General features: G+C 31.6%; 1 protein-coding gene across 1 annotated transcript; it reads right to left on the bottom strand.

Annotated features, from left to right (window-relative positions):
• Positions 1-590: 590 nt before the first annotated feature.
• Positions 591-24,334, bottom strand: LOC129217128 (uncharacterized). Its single transcript, XM_054851385.1, has 5 exons — positions 24,162-24,334; positions 20,910-21,141; positions 16,840-16,939; positions 12,559-12,581; positions 591-2,751 (listed from the first exon to the last, which is right to left on the bottom strand). The coding sequence occupies exons 2-5, from the start codon at positions 21,100-21,102 to the stop codon at positions 2,231-2,233; spliced, it is 837 nt and encodes a 278-aa protein (XP_054707360.1). The 5' UTR covers positions 21,103-21,141; positions 24,162-24,334; the 3' UTR covers positions 591-2,230.
• Between the last annotated feature and the right edge of the window lie 13 nt (positions 24,335-24,347).

Consider the following 24,347-nt stretch of genomic DNA (forward strand, 5'->3'; position numbering starts at 1 on the left):
TATTGATAGTTCATTAAAAACAATAATAAATAATGAACAGTTGGGAATTAGAATGATGTTTCTTTATGAAAAAACGTAATTAATATTTGTCTAACTATTCCATATTTTACATTTTCATACATTTGTCCTACTTCATTATTACAAAACTTTCCAACAAAAATGCTACATTTTTTGGTGTGTGTTGTCTTAACTCAGTTACTTACAGAGAAAGATAATTGTTCAAAATTACTTTTCCCCGCTCATATGGTGTTGAAAATTAAATATGTAAATGTGTATAAATAAAAAAAAGGGGGGGGGGGAGGACTGGGTTTTATAAAGGGTATAGTGCAAACTTAAGAGAAACAGATTAGTGAATGACATTGCACACGACATTAAAACACTATTTTATTACACAGTGTGTACAGGAGAACCTGTATGTCTTGAATTGCATCAAAGGCAGGAAAGTTTTGAAATAGAGGTTTTGATAAAATTATAAAATTACAAAATTGAAAGAAAGATAAAGAGTAAATATGTTTTTTAGATTTAAAAAAAATCTGAATTATTATTGTCCAACATTTTATTTATTTTGGTACTTAATAACGAGTTCATACACACCTTGAGGGGAGGGGGCACGATGTGTTTTAAATCAGTTATTTTAATTTAAAAAGTTACTTGATCCTTGCTAGCGAGAATATAAACATTAAAACAACATAAACTAAGAGAAACACAACAAAATGACTTTTCACCTTAGTTATTGAAAGTCACTTTCATTACCCATTTCTTCGATACTCCTTTTCTCCCCACTGTCAAAGATGGTGTGACTCATAAAAAAACTTATTCCTTGAAAGCAGATTTCCCTGAACTTTGAGAAAATTATGAGTGCTGATAAAAGAAGGAATGTGTTTTTCCAGCAACTTTTTCTATTGAAAAATGTCTCTGTGCCTTGATTCTGATAATTCAATGGAATTTAAGATACTCAGAATTTGAGGGTAAATTTGAAAAAAAAAAAAAAGGAAAAATATTAATTTTTTGCTACAGATGAAAGGAAATTAAAAACAAATAGACACACAGAAGTTTTCCAGATAGGCATGTGCAAGATAAACAGGTTTGACCATATTACATGATATTAGTAGGTTAGTACACTAAATACTAACCATGAAAGACTATTCTAACATTTAGTGATACATAAATCTCAGTTAATTTTTTTTTAAATAAGGTTTCGACTAAATTTTTAAAAGTTTGAACATGTTTTCATTGATTAAAATCAACTTTTAAATGACCTTTTTTTATAAATTATACTTCTCTCAATAACAACACTATTATTTTTATTGAGTATTTTTAAATCAATGTTTATCATTCAACAAAAATGTAAAATAAACCTCAAGACACTGGCATTTTCTAGTTAAGAAAGACTTTTAATTTTCATATTTTGTGATTACACTCATAAATAGAGCCAGAATTATGTGTAAATGCATATGTGCATATTGTCGCCTCAGAACAACAGTAAGATATCTTACGGTTGCTCTGAGGCGACCACATGCAATTGCATATTTTTGCTTCTCTTGAAGTTAATGTATTTAAATGCATAAAACATACTAAATTTAAAAATGAATGCATATTACAGAGTTTTTCCTCCCTTTTGTAAATTTTACTAAAATGAAAGAAATTAAAAATAAATATTTTGTTCTTCATAAGATAAAAAAGGGAACCTGTAGAAAGTCATTTATAGGATAATTGTCAGGGACACATTTTGGCTCTAAGTGACATTTTTGAGTTCAAAGCCATAATGCCGCTTTTAAAACTGTTATTAGAAATCTAACAGATAAATATGGACTTTGTTGCAGATAAAATGTAATTTGTTAAAAAAATTGAAAAAAATGTCTTAATACAGATTGCTTTAAAAGCTAAATAAAAAAATAGAAAGGTTAATGTCTTCTTTTAACCAGTAGTGAAATATACTTTGAGAAAGTAAAAAGAAATAGCAGTGCATATTTCCATGTTTTTTTTTTTTTTTTTTTTTTTTGTGCATATAATCTGGGCTCTACTCATTAATGTATATAACGTCCAATTTGTACAACATAAGTTTCAAAAAATAGATTTTGATTAGCTTTAATTTGGTCTTAAACACATCATATCTGCTGAGTTATGCACAATGTGTTTTTCCCTTTTGCAATAAAAGTTGTGCTAGCATTAAAGTCAAAACAAACAGCAAGAAATAGCCATCCATACATCACCTTTAACAGAAAAATATTTAAAAATTATCCCCAGGAACAGGTGGTAATTCTCTCTTTTGCACAAAGCCACCATTTCTGGGTCGGAAGCTAGAGCGTAACGTTTGCGAACCAGTAAAATGCGAATCCCGAACAACAGGATTAACAAAACCATGTGCACTCCCACCAAATGTAGAAAATCGGGAGTTAGGCAGAGCAATATTACGCATCAGACAAGGCTGAAGGGAGCCTGTAACACAATCACGACCTATGTCAGAAACAAAGTTATTGCTTCGATTCAAAGAGTTCTCTACCCTAACAATGCCATAAGGGGAGCACTCAGATCTGGGTCCCGGGCCAACCTCTTCATACAGTGAATCTGGAGAAGGAGGAGAGCAAACCTCATAGATGTTCTCCGACTGCAACGATCGGCTGGAAGTGTGCCACTGACGCTTGCCTTCAGAATCCTTGAGCTTCTCCATACTAGGAGAAGGACTCGGGAGAGAGCTGGGAGCAAGCTCTGTGTGAGGAAGCACATTGCGTGGAAAGATCCAACAGACAGCTAAATGTAAAGATAGAAAATAAGTTTCTCTAACATTTTCTTTAACATATCAGATATCAAAGAAAAGCAAATTATACAAAATCAACTTTATGTTCACAGGTAAAGGTTTCGAGCATTACTTAAATTAAAAACCAGTCATTCTTGGTTAATAATTTACTATAAAATTTACAAAGCATAACATTGGGGAAAGAGGGGCCCATGTGAACATTTTTGAACCCATGTTTCCTTTGTAATCGTACGTCGCGGGAAATTGCATCACGTGCTTGAGATTTCAATCCTATTGCATCTTGTACATATTTTAATATTTCTGACAATTGGAAGTTGTTTTGGCATAAGCTACATTAAATTAGCTTATTTTAAGTTTTATTTTAATAAATAATAAATACATTTATTTTCGGGAGACACGCCGACATTGCACACGGGATTCACGAAAAATTACTTTCAGTGTTTGAAAGTACCTTTCAAAAGTTTTTGAAGATTGAAAACTAGATTTTAATAACTAAAAATGAATAAATTGTTTTTTTATTTATTTATTTTTGCAAGTTTTATTTTAATTATCTTTAGCTAAAAGTAATACCATGCATCAGAAGTGAACATTTTTACAAAAGACTAACTCAAAAGTTTCCACTGTATTTTTTTTTTAAATTAGCCTTTGCAGATTTTTTAGACATTGTTGCAAAAACATCTCAATTCTTGGAAACAAGGGATATTTTATAGTATGTTGCAATGTCAGTAATGAAAAATGCTGTGCAGTGACCAAATGGGTCATCTCATAATAATGCAAAAATTACTGGATATAATTGCATTATCTCTAGTAATGCTGAGGTTGACAGAGTGTGGAGTTCCAGGAAAGATATCATAAGCATGAAGAGCATGTCTTTAAAACGAGACACACTTGAAGCAAGGTTGAGTATCAAGTTTGATGGCCAAAAATAGCAAACAAGGATTTTAGTGAGGCTATAAACTTATAGTGGCAGGTATCCATTAAAGAGTCGCTCTAGGCTTCAAATTTTGCAGAATTATATTAAATTGTTCAAAATATACAAATTGTCATTTTTTCTGTTTTAATCACTGGAGTAGATGCTTTTTAATATTAATGTTGTATAAAATCTAATAAATCTATGCTTTAAAAATATTCAAAAGTAACTATCAAAGAAAATAGCTTATTTTGTTACTTTAAACAAAATATTTTAATATCCTTAGTGAAATGTCACCGCTATTAGAACTTTCAATCATTTATTCTTTTTCGAAGAGCATAAACTAATTCTGTAAATGTATCACACAGTTTTTTACACTTTGACACATTTTTTGACTTAAAATATGCATTACAATTTCGAAAGCCAATTTCTTCTTCAAAAATAATTTTTATAAAGTACAATTGTTTCTCCACATCAAAAATATGTAATGTGTGTGACAATGGTGTTACACATGTATATATTATCACACACAAGCTGTGACTAATTTCTGCAGAATATTTTCCAACAGATTACTAAGTTGTTTTGCACCTGTCTACTGCACTAATATATCATGTTTTAAAGCTATTGAATGGATCTGTAAACTGAAATTTTAATTAGCATTGATATTAGCAACATTATATTTCAATCCAAATAATACTCTAATTTCTTCAATGAGAAAAAGAAAATAATGACTGGTACTGATTCTTATTGGGTAGAGTAAAAATTTTTACCTAACATGTATATAAATATATATAGAGAGAGATACGTGTGTGTGTGTGTAAGGCTACCAAAAATTTGAAGTGGCTACCAATGTTTTTGGTGTTAGTAGCCACTGGCTACCAAAGAAAAATACCAGTCTACACCTCTACCATACTTGTCATTCTTTAAAAAAAAGTGATGGCCTCTATTGTTAAATTGTAGTTCGTTAAGATTTTTGATTACTTGATGTTCTTTAATGTAATCCATGTCGTGTACATCAGGAAAAAAAATCCCTCATCTTGGAATTTTAAAAAATATTTCATCTCATAATATTTCCCTCAACAGTCATATATTTGCCAATAAATTCTTTCTTGCTTGTTTGTTTCCTCTAAGTATAATATTTATATCTAGGCACCTGTGGTTAAACTTTGCTTCATAAGCATATTTTTAGCAGTTTCTATTCCAGATACTTCCTCTGAAAGGAAACTTTCTTTTTCCAAATTTTTTATTTTCTTGTTTTTTAATTAATTACCTTTTTCACTTTCAACTCTTAGCCTTTCTAAAACATCTTTGTCAGTACTTCCTGTATTTGAATTGTGCGAAAGTGCACACAAACAGTAAAATAAGTATACCTCTGGCTTATTTTATAAAATCATGGCAATGCATATTTTTTTGTTTCAATCATTTTAAATTAACCACAAATGAATTAATATTCATTTAAAGGAAAATATGCTGTATCTTTCAAAACAACTTGCTGGAATGATAAGCCTAACCAGAGCTTACCCCAGGATTAAAAAAGGGCAGGGTGCTGTTTTTCAAAAAAGGGCACTTTTTTGAGATAAGGGCACTTTTTCGAAACTAAAAGGCATATTAATTATAGCTTCAAAGCATCAGTGGATATAGTCGTAGGATATTACTGTTATTCCTGGGTTCAAATGTCTTACTGTCGCAACAATAAAAACTTCGAAACATTAAGGAATTACTTCCTAGGACATTTGAATAGTTTATAATCATTTTCAAAGAAGGCGATTGGGACTAAAAATTGAGGAGGGGGGGGGGTTAAAAAAAGAAAGCAACTAAAAGCCATAAGATTTTTAGCATCTGCTAGAAAAAGGAAAGAAAAAAAAAAGGAGAGAAAACAGTACAAAATTTTGCTAAGGCTGTTTTTGAGAACATGTGAGTGGTAATTGATGCAAATCTAACAGCTTAACTCAGGTTTCTCTTAAGATTTTGATGAATTATGTACATAATAACTTTCCCCAACGACACACTTTAACATGAATTAGACTTACATTAGTTACCACAAAGTACTTTGAGATGTCACAAACATTTGGTAAGAATTTCTTTAAGCAAGAAGTGCTTGTTTAAGTAAAACAACTGATTTACCAATATCTAAACAATGAATATACAAAGTAAAAGTTTCTGCTTGTGGCTAAATAATGTTTTGTAAGCAGATACACAAGTAAAACAAATTATTATGATCTGAAAATTTGGACATTCTGCTTTTTTTTTTTTTTTTTTTATAATTTCTAGTTTTGGTTTCTAAATTGAAAAAAAAAAAAAAAAAAGAATTAACTATAAAAAAGGGGGGGGGGGACTAATTCTTTCAGCTGTTACTAGCTGTAACTTAAAAGACTTTTAAATCCAAAAGTAATAATTGCTCTTGGAGTAACCACCACCATAAGGAATTAAAAACCAATAAACAGTACCAGTTTGAAAGCACTTAGTATTTATTTTCAATAGCTAAAAGTCATTTGTTTTCATTTGAAATGTCCAAAATCATCCACATTCGACTTTTACATGCTGAATTCTTTGTATTTTTGTGTTTCTTTGATGCCACGTGTCACACGAAATATTAGCGTTTTGCCGTTAATCTGCAGCAATCTTTTAGCATCTGCTTTCAGTTTTCGATATTTCTTATTATTTTTTGAGTAGTACACAATATGAAGAAAACTGAGCAAAAATACAAACGTATTTTTCGGACCAAAAAATTATCGGCGTGCGTATAATGCATAATAATAAAACAGAACATATTATCCGCTAAAACAGCTGCTTCAGCAAATAATCGTGATTTTGATTATTTTAGACTGAAATAAAATTTTAAAAAAGATTAAATTTGCAGCGCAGGAAAAAAAAAAGGAAAAAAAATGGCGCGGATTTTAGGTCGGTGGATTTGTGGCGCTCCACTGCACCTACTTAATTCTAATTCAAAATGGAAAACCGCGATTAAAAATATGAATTTGATTGAAAGATTATAAAATGCAGGGCTAACTTAACATTTATCTGGCTGGAAGAGAAGTAGAATTTTCTTAACATACAGGTACATGTCAATTGGACAAAGAAACACTTCCCTTGTCATGAAGCGATAAGGAGGAAGGATGACAGCCTGTATTCTTCGCTACAGCCCTCCATTATTAAATAAAGGGTGATGCAAAGCCTGTGGCAAGGAGCAAGGAAATGATTCTGGGAATTCAGCAGTGGCTTATCAGTAGTGTTCCCAAAAGTGAAAGGTCCTTGGAAGAACATTGTTATGTCTCTACAATGTCTAGTAGGCCACTTTTTATCCTTTGTGGTAACTGATAATGGAAGGCATGCTTTTCTGATAGTCAGCTCAATGGCAATCCTAGTTGGGAGGCGAGGGGGAGGGGCGGATGTCGCTATTTTCACTTAGAAGAAAGTCATTGTAGGAAAACAATGGAAAGGAACACTGGCTCCTTCCTTTTTCTAATAAAAATCTTAAATCCAAAAGATGCCAATTCATGAACAAAAAGGCAATTAGGGCGCCGTTTTACCGATCAAACGGCAAGTTGGGCGCGTTCTAAGAATCAAAGGGCAAGTTGGGCGCGCCGCCTTCCCGCCCAATCCTGGGGGAGGGTCTGAGCCTAACCATATACCCATTTTGAAAATGTGAGATTAAAAATAGAAACAATTCTTTCCTTTCTTCCCTGTAAGTTAAAGCAGCAACAAAAATGTCCAACTAAAGATATTATAACACAGTAATAAAAATTCCTCGAAGATCAGGAGCTGGAGATAGAAGTTTAAGTAGACAACATGAGGCTTGAATTTATCTACTTCAATTTAAAGTGTTACCACTCACTAAAAGATAATCTATTAAAAAAAAAAATATTTTGTGAAATAGAATTCAGAACAGCCAAGATAATGTCCAACTCAAAAATATGCAAATTTAATTTAAAATAATTTGTTTTTTAAACCATATATTTTGACTACCTATTTTACCCCACCTGACCCCATTTTCTTTTCTTGTTCTGACTGTATCGTTTATTAGGGATGCAAAAGGTGTGCAGGTATAAGCACAATTGTATGCCAACTCTAAGTGTTCTTAGACTTCTTCAGCTTCTTCTCATTTAAATACGAGGCGTGTTTTTAAAGTAAGTTCCGTTTTTATATAAAAAAGGAACGAGTACAGATAGAGCTAAGTAATTTAGTGCACAAAAATCTACCACACTTACGCTATTTTTCGACATTGCTCCCGTGATTTTCCAAGCATTTGTCATAGCGTGGTACAGGTTTTTGTATACCTATTCGTACAAAGTTACCGCCCGTTTAGTCAACCATGAGGACTCTTTCAGGGCTTTGGCTGGGGCGTTTTTTAACATCCTCTGGTGTGCCCTCACCTCGCTCGCAGCATCTTTCATTTGTTTCGGCATCTAAAGTCTTTCCAAGGTGGTCTGTGGCACAACAGCAATAATGAGCTCAGAGAATATGTTATCCCATGGCTGACTACACAGGCGGCAATTTTCTATGAATAGGTATACAAAAACCTGTACCACGCTATGACAAATGTTTGGAAAATCACGGGAGCAATGTCAAAAAATAGTGTAAGGATGGTAGATTTTTGTGCAACGAATTTCTTTGCTCTATCTGTACTCGTTCTTTTTTTATATCAAAACGGAACTTACTTTAAAAATATGCCTCTTATTATAGCGTTAAAATTTGTATACACTATGCATCACTTCGATGGTACATAATCTATCTCAATAAATCTTAAGTAATTAAGAAAATTAGGTAGTCAATGAAGTTTTGGTTCAAATACGCTTCTTGACTATTTTAAAATGCAAAAGACTGAAAAATTACGATACTTGGATTTTTCGCCATGTAATTTTAGAAAAACTTAGTTGGTCTGCCTTGTATATTTATTTACCTAAGAGGAAAGCTGCATTGATTTTACAAAAGAAAAAAAAAATGCATTACTTTAAAAAATATGTTTCTAAGTTTATTAAATCTGTAATTAATCTATAAAATTCTGCTAGTTACTTTGCATCAGTTAGATTTCATTCTTTGAAATAATATGTAAAATTTATAAAAACATTTGGGAGAAAACGATGAAGTTTTTCAAAAAAAAAAAAAACTAATTTTCAAAAAAAAAAAGGTTAAAAAAAAAAACACTTGGTTTAAAACAGGAGTCTCCAACCTTTGCTACTCGCGGACCACATTGTAAATTTTTGGAGGCGAGGTGGGTCCGTCCAATAATATATTAGCTCAGATGGTATATATAGCGCTACCCCCCCCCCTCCACTCACGCATCGCGAATTTTTTTCTTTTTAATTTGTAATTAGGCGCTCAGTGGTGGTTTTGAAATTTTTTGAGCTTGCTTCTAAGTTGCTAGATTTCCATATATATATTTCCTGTTAGCTAAATTAAACTATATTTTAAGTGCCCGTAAATCTATAATATTTTTTTCAATAGGGAGTCTTGTAAAATTTAGAATAGTTCAGGTAACTGAAATAAAAAGTATTCTTTGTCACAAAATAAAGTGAAATTTAAAAAAAAAATCTAATAAGTAAGTGATACAAGAATTTTTTTTTTGCAATTTGCAATTAACTACAAATTTATTTTATTGAATTAATGATGATTAAAAACGTGGAAGTAAATGAGAACACGACATGAGTAAAGCTTTTAAAACGTTTTAAAAAGTTATTCAGGGACAAACTTTGTAGTTCAATCATTAAGAGTGATTTTAAATATTCGTCTGATAAAGAAAAATCTATACTTAGATATACTTCAATCCTACTTAAATTTTGAAAACGTCTGTTCACACTTGTAAGTGGATGCAAAAAGAGAAAACATAGCTCTTGCATTAATTTTTAAGTTCTTAAAGTCTTTTTCTGGTAGAGAACTGTAAAATGGAGCACATGTTTTCTCTGGAGCCAGGAAATGCCCAATGCCAGGGGACTAACGGAAGAACGTGGCGCTGAGAAAAGAGATTTGTTCTCGAAAAGAGCAAAAAGAGAGATGGATGCTGTACTCGTTGTCAACGGTAAAAAATGAATAAAAAACGATTTAAATTAATGGTGAAAAGATTTTAAAAACTATTTGTAGTTCAAAATAATGTCTCAATCATATCTCCAATGAGACTTTCTGTTCCGAAAAAAAATGTTTGTAAGCTTCACGCGGACCGGACAAAATCTGTTCGCGGGCTGAATCCGGCCCGGGAGCCATAAGTTGGAGGGCCCTGGTTTAAACCAAACAACCCATGGTTTTGTAGTGGCAACTTCTTTGTTTTAGCAGGTGTTGTATACAATTTTATCAGTTTTCTTCATGTGAAAACAAATTTTAAACTAATAAGCTAAATTTAAATATTGCAAACAATTATATGAACATTCAAGTTAACTTGGCACTATGTTAATATCTTTTTATTAAATTAAGAATTCTTTATTTTTGAAATTTAGTTCTAAGGTAAATGGGGCACTTAGGAGTACATCTTGGGGCACATGTGCACAATTCCCATATCCTCTCTGTGATATTAACATTAGTGTAATGTTAAAAGTGTTAAAAAATGTGTAAATATTTATAATAATAATTTATCTATAATCAGTTCATAAATTTATTGTTTCTCTTAACTGTTATAACTAAATATTTATTTATTTCTATATATACTTTTAATTGTTTACATTTTTTTGTTACTAATTAATTGATCGAGAATTTAGTGTTATATAACACTTACAGGAAATAAAATGACACATAATAATGTCACTTAAATACTGAAACTTAAAATCATTTTACAACATATTATCATACTTTGTATAAAGGATGAAAGCAATATATAAATAAAGAATCGTCTTAACATAATTAAATATTCTTTGAACTAGGTAGTCTTATAAGTTTCTTTGTGTCTATGCAGTGATCAGAACAGGCTACAAGTCTTTAAAATTTGACAAAGAGCAGAGTTATATAATTAGGAAAAAATATTTTCTTATGACAGAATTACTATACAATTTAAACTGACACAATATAGGTTACAAACTATTCAATGCAATTGATGTATATGTATGTTTTATATTTAAGAGGATTTTTAAATAAAAAATATGATGCTAATCATTATGATGCTTAAGCTTATGATGCTATTGTCCTAATTTTTTTACTCATGTTCATATGTGTAAAAGGCTCTTTCAAATGTGCACCTTATCGGGGCATACGTGCGCAATTGAAGACATTTTTCTGAAATAACAAAGTAAACACTGCTCAATGAGTCTTTAAACATTTTTGCGCTGAGAACCATTTGATAATATTTTTTTAAAAAACAAAGAAACGACAAAAATTGTTCACACGTTCTCCCTTTCCCCCACATTTTATTGCTAAAATGACTTAACACAGTGAAACTCTGTTATGATGTCATTCAAGAGCACAGAGTCTTTATGAGTCTGTAGCCAAGTGAGCTATAGATTATCATCATTAATGTTGGTGAGCAAATGAAAGAGCTGATTTTTTTTTTTTTTTACATCATAACAGAGCTGTCAATATAACAAGTTCAACTGTTACTTTGCATGTCTTTAAAAACTTCAAGGGTTTACTACATATTATATCTTTTATAAACTATTTGCAAGTAAAAAAAATTAAAACAGCATAAAATTGGTGCAGTTTTTAAATTAGAAAAAAATTTTTTTTTTTTGATTTCAAAAAAAAAAAAAAAATTACTCAAAAAATAATTTTGTAGTTTTGCTCAATATTCTTCCTATAGTGCACATATAAGAAAATAAGAAGAAATATCGTAAATAGAAAGCAGATGCAGAAAGAAAGTAATTGCCGTATAATTACCGTAAAGCAATAATTGTATGTTTAACATGTGGCATCAAAGAAAGCTGAAATAGGCCAGAAACATTAACATTTCAACACATTAAAGCTGATTGGGAATGCTTTTGTACAGTTGGAAAAAGAAAAAAAATCCAATAGCATGGAAAATATAAGGCACATATTAATTTATTGTAAAATGGCAATGTTCTTTTTCTTTTATTTCTCGCTCTTGGTGGAAATTCATTCCAAAACAATTACCTTAAGATGAAATTATATATCCTATCTTTATTTTTAATCTAAAAAGTAAACTTTTTTATATTGATTAACTTAAATATTTGTTTGCATGAAAAGTTAAACTCAACATTTGATGCTATAGTACAGAAAACATAAAGTATTGATGTTTTCTTTGTTGATTTTATCGAGTATCAGAGTAGTGTATTCTCCTTTTAACTTGTTAACATCACTAACATAAAATGAGTCTTTTTTTTTTTTTTTTGTGCTGTTTGTGCACTTATCTAAAAGTGGCTACCAAAAGTGCAATAGTAGCTACCATTTTTTATGGCACAGGTAGCCAATAGCTACTATTTATAAATACTAGACTAGAGCTTAGCAAAGTTATTTTACCAGGGTATAATTTACAAAGAAACTCAGTCCCTATACTTCTTTTCAATTTTACATGAATTTTCACACGTATGACGGAATCCAGGTTATTTATGTATGAAAAAAGTTCTAAACATAGGGCTCTTGCATTTCTTTTGTGAAAAATTAAGAGCAGTAGTTTAATATTATTTAATGTATTAATTAATGCAATGTTATAATGTTTGGTGCCGATACATTTTCAACATGATCTAGTAATATATCTTTACAAGCTTTCACACTTGAATAATAAAATACAAAAACTTCTCCAACGAGTTGGCCAAGTTTCATGGAAAACCAAATTAATTAAATAAAACGCATTTCATTAACAGACGTAACAATAAGCTACTTCAAAAGATACTAAATAAATTAATTTGAGTTGCATTTAGCATGATAAAATGAATAAAACAAGAAAAAAAAATTTTTTAGATAGAAAACTAGATCTTTTATAAAAAATATCATTAAAAATTTAATTTGTACTCACCATGTGGAACAAATGCTTGACATCTGAAATGAAATACCCAGAATTAAATACAAAAAATTAGATATTAGGCAAAACAAATATTACATTTGATAACAAATTATGCATTAAGAGAGCCACTCTGAACTAGAAATTAGCAAAAATACTAAAGCATTTTAGCTAAACATAAACTATAACGGACAGGGATCAGAGTTCGCCAATATATATCACACCCCAGGTAGATATCATGATATATATCACGATATATATCCAATATTTATTTTAAAATTATCATGATATTTTGATATTTTTGACATTTATTTTTTAACTACAGTATTTTCAATATAAAAATTATATTAATCATAGTAAAGATGTTCATTTTTTACTAAAAATAACCAAAAGTTATGTGCTATATTTTTATGATTTATTAATACATCATTAATATAACAAAGTAATATAATATTCCTTTTTATTTTATATTCATAAAAATATTCTTACTGTAACTATTTTAATTCATATTAAAAGTGCCTAATCAAATATTAAACGTTGGTCAGAAAAAAAGAAAATGTCTAATGACTGTACACGGACTAATGCATATTTTCTATTTCTGAATCATATAACTATGTAAAAGTAACTAAAAGAAGAAAAAGGAGGAAAACAGCTAAAGTGCTGAATTAACTCCATTAAAATTGATAAAAATGTAAAATGAAGTATTAGGTATAAATAATGAAAGAAACCTTATTTTAAGTGTCTACATATTGTAATAATAATATTTAAAAAAACTAAGAGTTTTGAGGACACATTTGCTATTCTGAAGATTTTAGTTTTTACTGGTTGAAAATATCAGATATATATCAAAATATCCGATATATATCTCAAAATATCAGATATTTTCGAACTCTGGACATGTTTCTTATTCATTCTGTTATTGTTTTGATGTTGTTTATTCTCATTCGGTTTTGTTTTTGCTTTTGATTATGTCTCAAATCGATAGGTTTGCCAATCTTCGGATTAAGAAATTTCGTTTTTTGAACCATTTAAAATTTCTTCAAGAGTGTAGGCGCAAGAAAATTATTCCGAAGTTTATTTCTTTGAAATGTAATTTACCACGTTCTGTCAAAATTGACAAAGTAATCTTTCGGTCGAAATTGGCTTTACTCAGAGCTTCGATCCAGGAAACTAGGAAACATTTATCGTTTATTGAACGTGAACTTTATGACTTACATCTTTCGGTTTCTAATTCCATTCCCAACTTTAACATTATTGACAGAAATTCTTGGTCTAGAACCCTTCTTTCCTCTGATAAACACCAAATTGTTTTGAAAAAGAAATTAGCTATGCTTTGTAAATCTTCTCATGTCGTTCCTCTTGATAATTTACCTGTTGTTAATAAGAATGTTGTTGTTAATCTTTCTAGCGTTCCATTAAGTAATTCTCAAATTGAGGCTCTAAAATGTAATGATAATTTTGCTGTGAGTGTTAATCCTTCTTTTTCAAAGCTTATTGCTCCTGTTGAGAAAGCTTTTAAATTTAGTGCCTTAACTTCCTCTCAAAAAGATTTGATTCGGCATCTTATAGCTTCTAATATTGACTTTAACTCGAAAATTTCTAAACCTGTATTTGCTAATACTGTTAGCCGTTCTGTTAAAGACTTAGTTTCGAATTCTGATCTGGTTGTTACCAAAGCTGACAAGGGTAGCCAAATTGTTGTTCTTGACAAATCATCTTATGTTGATAAAACTAATGATTTGATTTCTTCTGGGCCATATGCTGAAATTTCTAAAGATCCTAGTGATAAAGAGTTAAAAACTATTTCATCTGCTGTCAAGTCTGTTAAGTCTATGCCTTCAAATGTTAAACGCTCTGTTGTTCCATCTATTGCTAATTGTGCTAGATTTTATGCTTTACCTAAGGTGCATAAAGCTGGTATTCCTTTCAGGCCGATTGTTTCCAATATTGGTACGGCTTCGTACAAACTTGCAAAATATTTAGTCTCTGTGTTTTCTCCCCTTAGGAGTCACAATTTATTTACTATTAAAAATTCTGTTGAGTTTGTTAAAAAAATTCATAGTTTTGTTCCAAATAACTCTTTTATGGCTTCTTTTGAAGTTAACTCTTTATTTACGAACGTTCCCGTCGAGGGTTCATTGTTATGCCTTCGTAGAAGACTTTTTGAATTTCATTTCACCAATACGGAAATTGAGGATTTAATTTTCCTTACCCGTACTTGTCTTAAGCAATGTTCTTTTGTTTTTAATGGGAAATTTTATATTATGTTAGATGGTCTGGCTATGGGAAACCCACTTAGCCCCATTCTTAGTGACATTTACATGCATTATTTTGAGGTTAAGCTGTTCCAAAAACTGCAGTTTCAATTTTATGTTCGGTATGTTGATGATTGTTTTGTTCTAATGAATCAGAATCAGTTTGAGAGTGATGAGGTTTTATCTATTTTAAACTCCATTGATCCTCATATTCAGTTTTCTTGTGAGAAAGAACGGAATAATTGCATTTCATTTCTTGATGTACTTGTTTCTCGTACTGAAATTAGTTTGGAAACTACTGTTTATCGCAAACCTTTTGCTGTTTCTTTACCTCCTCATAGACTATCGTCTCATCCTCCAAATCAAAAATATTCTGCTTTCAATTCTTTTGTTTATCGCGCAATTAATATTTGTTCTTCGTCGGAACTTCTCAAAGTGGAACTTAATTATCTTAAAGCTGTGGCAATTGATAGAGACTATCCGCCAACTTTGATTGATTCCATTTATAAAAAACTTTCAAATAAATCCCAAACTAATGTTCTTAACCGAACCTTCATCAGGAAGAATTTGGTTGTTTTGCCATTCTTTCCATCTGTAAGCTATCAGGTTGCTAAGATTCTAAAACGTTTCCAATTCCAGGTGGTGTTCTCTCCTATTAATAAACTTTCATTCTCTTCTCTTAAAGATCCTATTCACCCTCTTAATTGTTGTGGAATTTATAGAATTAATTGTAGTTGTAAACTTGCCTATATTGGACAGACTCGGCGTGCTTTAAAAATTGGCTTGAAAGAGCATCAAAATTATGTGAAAAAACAACAATTAAATAAGTCTAGTATAGCTCAACACTGTTGGGATTCGAATCACTCTTTTGATTTTAACTCTTATCCGATTATCCAAATATGCCCCAATTCATCAGATCTTGACTTTTGGGAATCCTTTCATATTTTGAGGAACAGTTCTAACTTAGTTATCGATCTTAGTGCAGTTCCATATTTTTCTAACATTTGGCTCCCATATGTTTAATACTGTCCTTTCCCCATTCCCCCCCCCCCCTTTTTTCCCATTCATTTTCATCGATCTTCCTTTGTTTATTTTTACCTTTTTGTCTTGATTGACATTCCCCCCCCCCCCCAATTTTCTTCTATTTATCTTTATTTTTCCTTTTTTCGAATATTTTTTGTTTCTGTTTATATTATTTCATGGTTTTCCATTCAGCTTTTCCTTTCTTGCGGTTCACGGTTACTGACAATTTCTTTTCTTTTTGTTTAAGCTTCGGCTTAATCTTTGTCCAATTGAATTCTTTCTTTCTGGGTTCGTACCTAAGAGAAAGCTCTTGGCCTTTGCTTGCATTCCTATTGGTTCCTGATCGGTTTATAACTTTGTCATTGGTGTTTGGCTAATCCGCTGTTTTTATCTTTTAAGTTACATGCTTATCTGCTCTTGGCTTTTGTCGGATGTCTTTTCATCCATAAGCTCATTATTTTTTGCACTGAAAAAGGCGTTCCCTGTAACGCCGAAACACGTGTCTGCTGTAATTTAAATTTGTGCTTCTTCTAACGTTGTTTTGTCTTACTTTACTGTTCAGCACAAAGGTATTTATTTATCTTAGGGTACTATTTGTTACATTTAGAGTTTAGGTCCATGGCTTAGCATAATTTTCCTTGAATTCTGCTAGTAACTTCTCATAAAACACAAAATGCAAATTTTTTTCACAAAAGTGATACATTTTTCACAAGAATGCCTAAATTAGTGCTTTGAAAATAAAATTGCAATCATCTGATCTATGCTTTGCTCATATGTTTCTAAAAAATCAAATTAAAGCAAAATATAATTGCTACTATAACTAAAAAACAAGTAACACACCAGAGATGAGTGCTGCACATAAAATAATTACAGAGTTTAAATTTTAATATTTGCTTCCAAGCATATATATTTATAAAATGTTTTGCTTAGCAAAATAAAAAGAATCACAACATTTTTCATAGATGAGAATCAACATGTGAAAAATGCAAATATAAAAGTAGATGTTATTGAGACTTACTTTTTCATTTTTAATAGTAGAACTACTAATGTAATTATGACAAAAATTATTCCAACAACAAAAGTAGCAGCAACCGGGAGCAAGTTCGCATCTGCAACTTCTAGATAAAAGAAAACCAAAAGTATCACTAAAATTCAATCAATTCTTACACTCTGAAAAAATATCTTTAGCAGCCTAATGATAATGCGGTACATAATACTGTAACTAAAGTTTTAAAATTTCTTAAAACTCTTAAACTCTTGACCTTTTCCCTATAGCAGAGCTGACAACATTGAAAGATTAAAATTAGGGAGACTTTGCTCATAAAATTTAGGAAGACGTTTTCATGAATAAAACTAATGTTTGATAGTAAAAGGAATTTTTAAAATACAAGTAGAGATTTCTGCAATTAAGCCTGTATAGAACCCAAAATTTGAAAACTGAGATTACTTTTTGATTTTTCTGAACTTAAAAAAAAATCTTCAACTTTAGGATTTAATAAAATATTTTACAAGAGATATTTCTCTCACAAATGATAACCTTGCAGAGAAAAACCAGGCATGCTGTCACCATTTTTTGGGAAAAACATCTTTTATATAAAAGGTAAAGGAAATCAAAATGTTTAAAAAACAATTGGACAGATACAATTCTCATATTTGAGCATGCCCCCCTGTCAGAAACGTCTTGTCCCCCCCCCCACCCACCCCATCGGGAAAAATTTATTACTTCGCTGAGGAATCTGTTTGCATTGGCATTTATCGTAAATGATAAAAAATTTCTCGGATGTGATCTCGAAAAAAAAATTAGTCGAGAAATGTAGAAGTATCTTTAAAAAAAAATCAATTCCTTTTGAAGCCACCCGCAATTTAGCCCGAGTCCGTAAAAGTTCCCTTTAACGTCGTCCACATGGGACAAAATAAGGGATAGCTATTAAGCTACGGCAGAAATGGTGTGTTTTCCTCCTTGAAATTTCTGTTTGTCGATGAGTTAGTGGCTCTGGGTTTGACACCCTCCGGATGTCCATCCCTGGTCCTGCCGACAGAAGTGGTGATTACCGGTCAGACAAAGTGTCGTCAATTGGTTATCGGGTTACGAGACAGATACGTTACGTGCCGCCAGACAATAGCCAGGGGAGAGACGAGAGATGGCTTGCTTCTAAGAACTGGGAGAGGGGGAGGGGATCATCGGAGAGAAAACATGCGTCGGAGATTTTTCAGCATGTCAAATCAACAAAGGTCAAAGTGTGCAGGCCAGTGTGATTCACTGGTGCAGGCACACTTTGCATTTTAAAGTACTTCTCTGGGTAAGTAATTGCAATATTATATTTTATTTTAAACCAGAAGTTACAAGTAAGTTATTACTACAGTAGACCCTCTTTTACACGGGTTTATTTTACGCGGTTAAAGATTTGACACCTTTATTTTATTTTACGCGGATGAGTTTCGGTTTTACGCGGATGCAACAATGCAACAGGTAAAATTTTCTCCTTTTCCAAATTCAAAACTCCTAAAGATTGTAGATTACGCGTAATCAACTGCATTTTGGCGTGCTTATATTCAACCTTGAGTCACTCGAAACATTTTATGCGATTGGTTCCAAAGCTCTTTCCAGAAGTAAAGTTATGCTAGTTTCTTAGCAAGACCATAATACTAATGGAATTGGCAGGTAGTATCAAAATGTTATCTCAACTACATCATGGCTTTCATAACAAATGAACAACTGCTTTGAAATTCACACAGAAATCGTTTCTGAATTCTTCAATAAAACATATATGTTATAAAGCTATGATTTTCTTAATCATATAGTATTTTAGTTAAAACATTAATTAATTATAAAAATCCAAACAAGGTATGGGTTTATTTCATAACCTCACCTTGTGTTTTAATCATTATAACTATGTTCCTAATTAAAACTGCTCATTGTATAGCATCTTGGTGACGTTATTTTGGATTTAGTATTTAATTGGCTTGAAACGTTAAAGATATTTTGCGTCCACATTCAAAGTATATTTGTGAACGTAAAAGTAGATTGGAAGGGATCTTAAAAAGAAAAAAAAAATGTATGGGGGGGGGACTGTTATTCAATATCCCGGGCCCCTTTCAAGAGATTTTTCTGTATCTGCCCCTGAACCTATGTCTGTGACCCATTAAAAAAATAAACTTGTTTTTATGCATTAAATTGAATAGCAAATATGATGTAAGGAAAAGTTCAGAGAAGAGAACAAATTTAGGCAGCATAATAGAAAAAAACTTGATTTTATTAGCATACTACTTTAAAGTTATAACATCTTTTCCCAATACTCCCCTCACATGAACGAGGACTGGTACATAATTTGAGAAGATTTAAGTTAAAAAATATTGTTTCATGATTAGTTAAAAGTAAAAGAGAAGTACTACTGGGCTTGTACAGAACCCCTGAATATTTGCGGTTGGAAATGGCTTTATTATAATTTCAATTTTTCTCTACTACATTGAAGTCATTTTTCTGCTGAAAGTGAATTACAGTAAAACTTTGATAAGTCAAAGTTGCAGAGAATGTGAAAAAAATTCGAGTCATCGAAAATAAGGCTTATTGAATACGTAAGCAAAACTATAGAATAAAATACCACCACTGACACTCATTAAATTTATAATATGATCAAAAAAGTGATAGAGTAACATATCAAAAATAAAATCGTTACCGCAAAGCAGCAGTAGGATATCTTACTGTTATTCCTAAATTAAATATCTTACAGTTACATGCAATACTGCTGCTTTGAGGCAACTATATACTTGACATAATTAATGTATATTATGATGCAAAAAAGTTTGCATAAGTTAAAAAACAACTTTATAATTTTATGTAGGATATAATTTTTACTTACCAGAAAAAAAAATATTTAAAAAAAAAAATCCCGTTATCAAACAGTTTAATATTAATCATTCATTTAATTGTCATTGGATACTTTTAACAGATCAAAGAGGGAGTCGGGAACATTCGAAGCGGATTCTATAATAACGTGCTGCACATCTGCTGCTTTTCTTGCATTTTTTTTTCTTTTTTTTTTGCACTGGCAATCAAAACGATTTTTCCATTTTTTATTGTTGAAAACTTGGAGCACATCAAACTTCAATGCAGTTTCCTTCTTCTTTGCCAGGGCTGCCGAGAGCCAAGTTGTCATTTTGGTCATTGGGCCCCCTGCCCCATAAAACTTATAAAAATTATATTTGGATTCCAAACCGGGCCCCTCAAAGAGCTGGGCCATTAGTTTCCGGCGAGGCAGACATGGCCTCTCATCGGCCCTGTTCATTGCTACGCCATAATTGAAAAAACTCAACTTTTTCTTGATAGCTTAAAATTTTAAATATTCTCTTAGTCTATTTTAAAGTTATATTCCAAACGTCCAAGAATCAATGAAACAACACCACAAACATTAGCTTTCAAAACAACGAAAGAAAAAAGCCAGTCTTGGAAAAACCACCAGCTTCGTAGAATATCGCAGAATCCCAAAAACAGTCGCTAACCCTCCATCTCCCTTTTTCACCAAAAGTGGAATTATTCCATATTCCCGAATATTCGCACACCTCCCCTTCATTTTTTCCATCCCATTTTCGGGCTGCACCAAATCGAAGATTTGGTTTTCCTCATGAGCAGGTTTTGCTTTTCTACCGAACGAAATGAAGTAAACAATATTTTAAAAGGGGGAAAGAACTTGCCAAAGTATTTGCAAATTATTGGTTTCAGAGATTTATTTGATCCATTTTGTCTAGACGCCTTTAGATACAGTGCAGCCAATTTCTTTTTTGACTTATAAACTTACGTTAGCAAGGAAACTTGGAAGACAGCCATGAAATAAAATTCGAGTTTTTGAATATTTCGACTCAATGAAATTTGGCTTATCGGAAATAAATAACATTAATTCTCCATTCAGTTTGATGGGAATAAATATTCACTTCGGCTTATCGAAGTTCGACTTACCGAAATTTCACTATACATTTATTTACATATACTGAACAATGAACATTCCATATCACCTGCTCCTACATTTGAAATTCACATTTGTTTTGACCAAATGCAATGTTTAAAACTTCATAAAATATCAATAAGCTTACGCATAGGCCTTATTTCAACTTCAGAGAGTAGGCTACAAACATTGCAGCTGCCGGACAATATTGCTTTATCTTGAAAACTTGCAGGAAGTGGGGGTGGAGGTCCTATGTCCATAGGGGGGCTGCAGATATCACATTCACTGCGAGGAAGCATGTCTTCGAGAATCTCACTCCATCTGGCAGGAAAGGGATCCATTATTCAAATGATGCCCACAAAGTAGCACTAACTGTTAACCTAGAAATAATTTCCAAGCAATCAGTTACGTAATTGAACATATCATGATGCACAACCAAAGTGACGAAAGATAGAATAGGGAGACAATTAATAAAAAGCAGACGATTTATTCAGCATAATTATTGCTATTTGCATCAGGGCTCGAAAATTATACTGCCGGACATGCCCGGGGCATGTAGAAATTACGATCAGGCATGAATCTTTTACTTTAACATGCCCGGCACCTAAAACTTTATTATTTCGTATTTTATTGAAAAATTAATCATCCTTACTTGGAGCTCAAAATTTATTTCAAGCCCTACTGCTAAGATGGTGTCCGGTTTGCGATCCTTCCCGTTACATAAATTAAATTTTGTTAAATTTAACACGGCTTATTATGTACTATTTATTCAAATTGTTTTTTTTTTAATGATTTATATAAAAATAATTCGTTTGATTAATGCTGCTTGACAAATTTAAATGCTTTTATTGGTATACAATACAGAAAACTAACTGGGCATGTATCTTTTAGACAAACATGCCCGGCAAGACATGTAAAAGTTCAAAGATTTTTCTAGCCCTGATTTGCGTGTTACATACTTGAATGCTCAATTTTCAAAAAACTTCTTTAAGAATCACTGAAAATAATCTTTGCATTAAAGTAACTCAGAATTTTTTCAAGTCTTCTACCAATTTCCTTTTTTCTAGAGAACAATAAAAATTTTTGACTTCTGAAGTCTATTACCATCCTAGACATACTTCAACAATGCTCATTAGGCAGGCTCGAAATTAACAGTGGTCCACTGGTCCCAGACCACAAATACGTCCATCGGACCAGTAGAATATAAATTTTGCTGGTCTATTGGACCAGTAAAAATTTATTCCTGTTTTCTTTTTAAAAACTGTTAACATCATTTGTTGAAACTGTGGAGAGAATGTTTGCACCTTTAATTACAATATTTAGGTTTTCTTTTGAAGAAAAAAAAAGAAAGTTCTACAGCACGATAAACAGTGGTTGTTGCTATGGGGGGAGGGGGAGGTGAACCACCCTAGGTGTTACCCGTCTGGGGGTTGACACTTTAAGTGAAATAGCAAGTTTTTGAAAAATATAAAGCTAAAAAGCATTTTTAGGACTACAAATTTCAAAATTTGGTGTTGCTACAAATTACCTCTCCAGGACCAGGTGTCACCTATGTTAGGTACGTCATTGCTATAACATATTGTTTTTGCCACCCTATTGCCTTCCTTCCAAAGCGACGATATAAATAAACTTTCTTGCCTTACTTCCTGGGCTAGTATTAATAAAAAGAAATCTTCTCTTCTCCAGTCACTCAGACAATTTTGTTGAAAACAGCTAATTGATTCTCTTTATCATAATAATTTTGTTGTACAGATTTTGTATTTTTTTCTATAATTGCTTCTTATTTAAAACCAGGACACAAGAATGGACCACTAAAATTGTGTACGGACCAGTAAAATTTCGTAGTTACTGGTCTGTTGGGCTAGTGACTTATTTTTCTTAATTTCTACCCCTGCCTATTAGGTGAAATTAATTTTCTTACAATTTACAAAAAGTGTATCCAGGGTTTGCAAGTTTTTGCATTGTAACCAAGATTTAAACTGTCATGTCAAAAACTTCATGTCGAAAACAAATATTTAAAAACTTTTAGTTTTACAGTTATTGAAACAATGTAACCAGTATTATGGATGCCCAAATCAATGCATGTGATGATTAACTCACTGGCAGTTTGACATAAGTGGGGAATTCCACCTGGAAAAGGTCACTTGGGAACATGCCAATCTGCTCCAAATGGTCAATACTTTTTATCTTGAAACTCCAGAAGGTTAAGGATGGTTAAGGATGATTACTTTTCTTGGAATAACATTGACACAAGCCTGAACTATCCATTTGAGGATTTTTAATTTTTTTTTCTCTATTGTTAACAAAAGTTGATTGCAGATAAAAGATGAATACAAATTTTGAGAGATGTAATATTTAAGGACCAAAGAAATAAAGAAAGAAGCATCTTGCTGATTCCAACAGATTCTGAAGAAAATAAAGAAGAAAATAAAGATGAAAATGAAGTGAAAAATGAAGAAAGTGAAATTAAAAATGAAGACAATGGAGAAAAAAAATGATGTTAACCAATGAAAAAAAACCTGCATAGAACCAGATACTAATTATGAATTTGAAGAAAAGACAAACAACTTTGGACCTGGTAAAAAATAAGAAAACTACCCAACCATTAAAATGATCATATTTTCCTAACGTATGAAGAAGCAGTAAAAGAACGCAATAAAGAAAAGTAGAAGAAATAAATAGAAGAAATCATTGGAAAAGAAAGAAATTGGGAAGTGGCTGATCAAAATGTTGCTTGAAAGAAGATATCTAAGTAATAACTGGGTATTTACAATTAAAGATTATAACATACAAAGCAAGATTGGTTGTGAAAGAATTGTGCTACACATTACGAAGAAAATTTTAGTCCAGTTGTGAGCAGTTTATCCTTAAGATTTTTTATTGGATTGGCAGAGAAAAAGAGATAAGCACATCACGAGGTTTGACATTAAAATGGCATTTTTATATGGAGAACTGGACAAAGAGATATAAATAATGAGAATGCTCGAACGTCACAAAGTTTAATTATTAATGTTGTCTTGGTTCGCAACAGTTAAAATGTTATTTCCCCAGAACGTACTAAATTAGTTCAAATAATTTGTCTTATGTGTTTTTACTGTGCTTGTGTCTTTTATAATGATATACATTTAGCCATTTCCACACAGAAATCTCTGAATATAAGTAAAACCTCAATACGCCTTGCCGCCTCTTCCAAAGGTTATTCCCTGGTCTAGTGGTACTCCCATTTCCGATGCTCTGCATACGCTATGGTACTATATAAACAATTTGTACTTGCTTGAATGTCCTACATAATGTTCAACAAATACATATTTATAAGAAAAAAGATTAGATGTCAACAGAATTCAGTCAAAATAAAGTAATGTTTACATCGACTAAGCAAAACTGAAGTCACTGTTCTTACCTGTCACTTGAGGTAGGCATTAAAAATAATAATCACGGAAGTTTTTGGACAAGCAAAGTTTCAGAATTGTTATGTATAGCTCACCAACGAAAAAACTAAAGTTAATTCAATCATAAAAGTCAAAATTATGTGTTTTTTCTTAACAATACACAGTGAGAAATATCAAATCTACCATCCCAACTTCAC

The sequence above is a fragment of the Uloborus diversus genome, chromosome 2 (genome assembly GCF_026930045.1).
Source record: "Uloborus diversus isolate 005 chromosome 2, Udiv.v.3.1, whole genome shotgun sequence".
NCBI lineage: Eukaryota > Metazoa > Arthropoda > Arachnida > Araneae > Uloboridae > Uloborus > Uloborus diversus.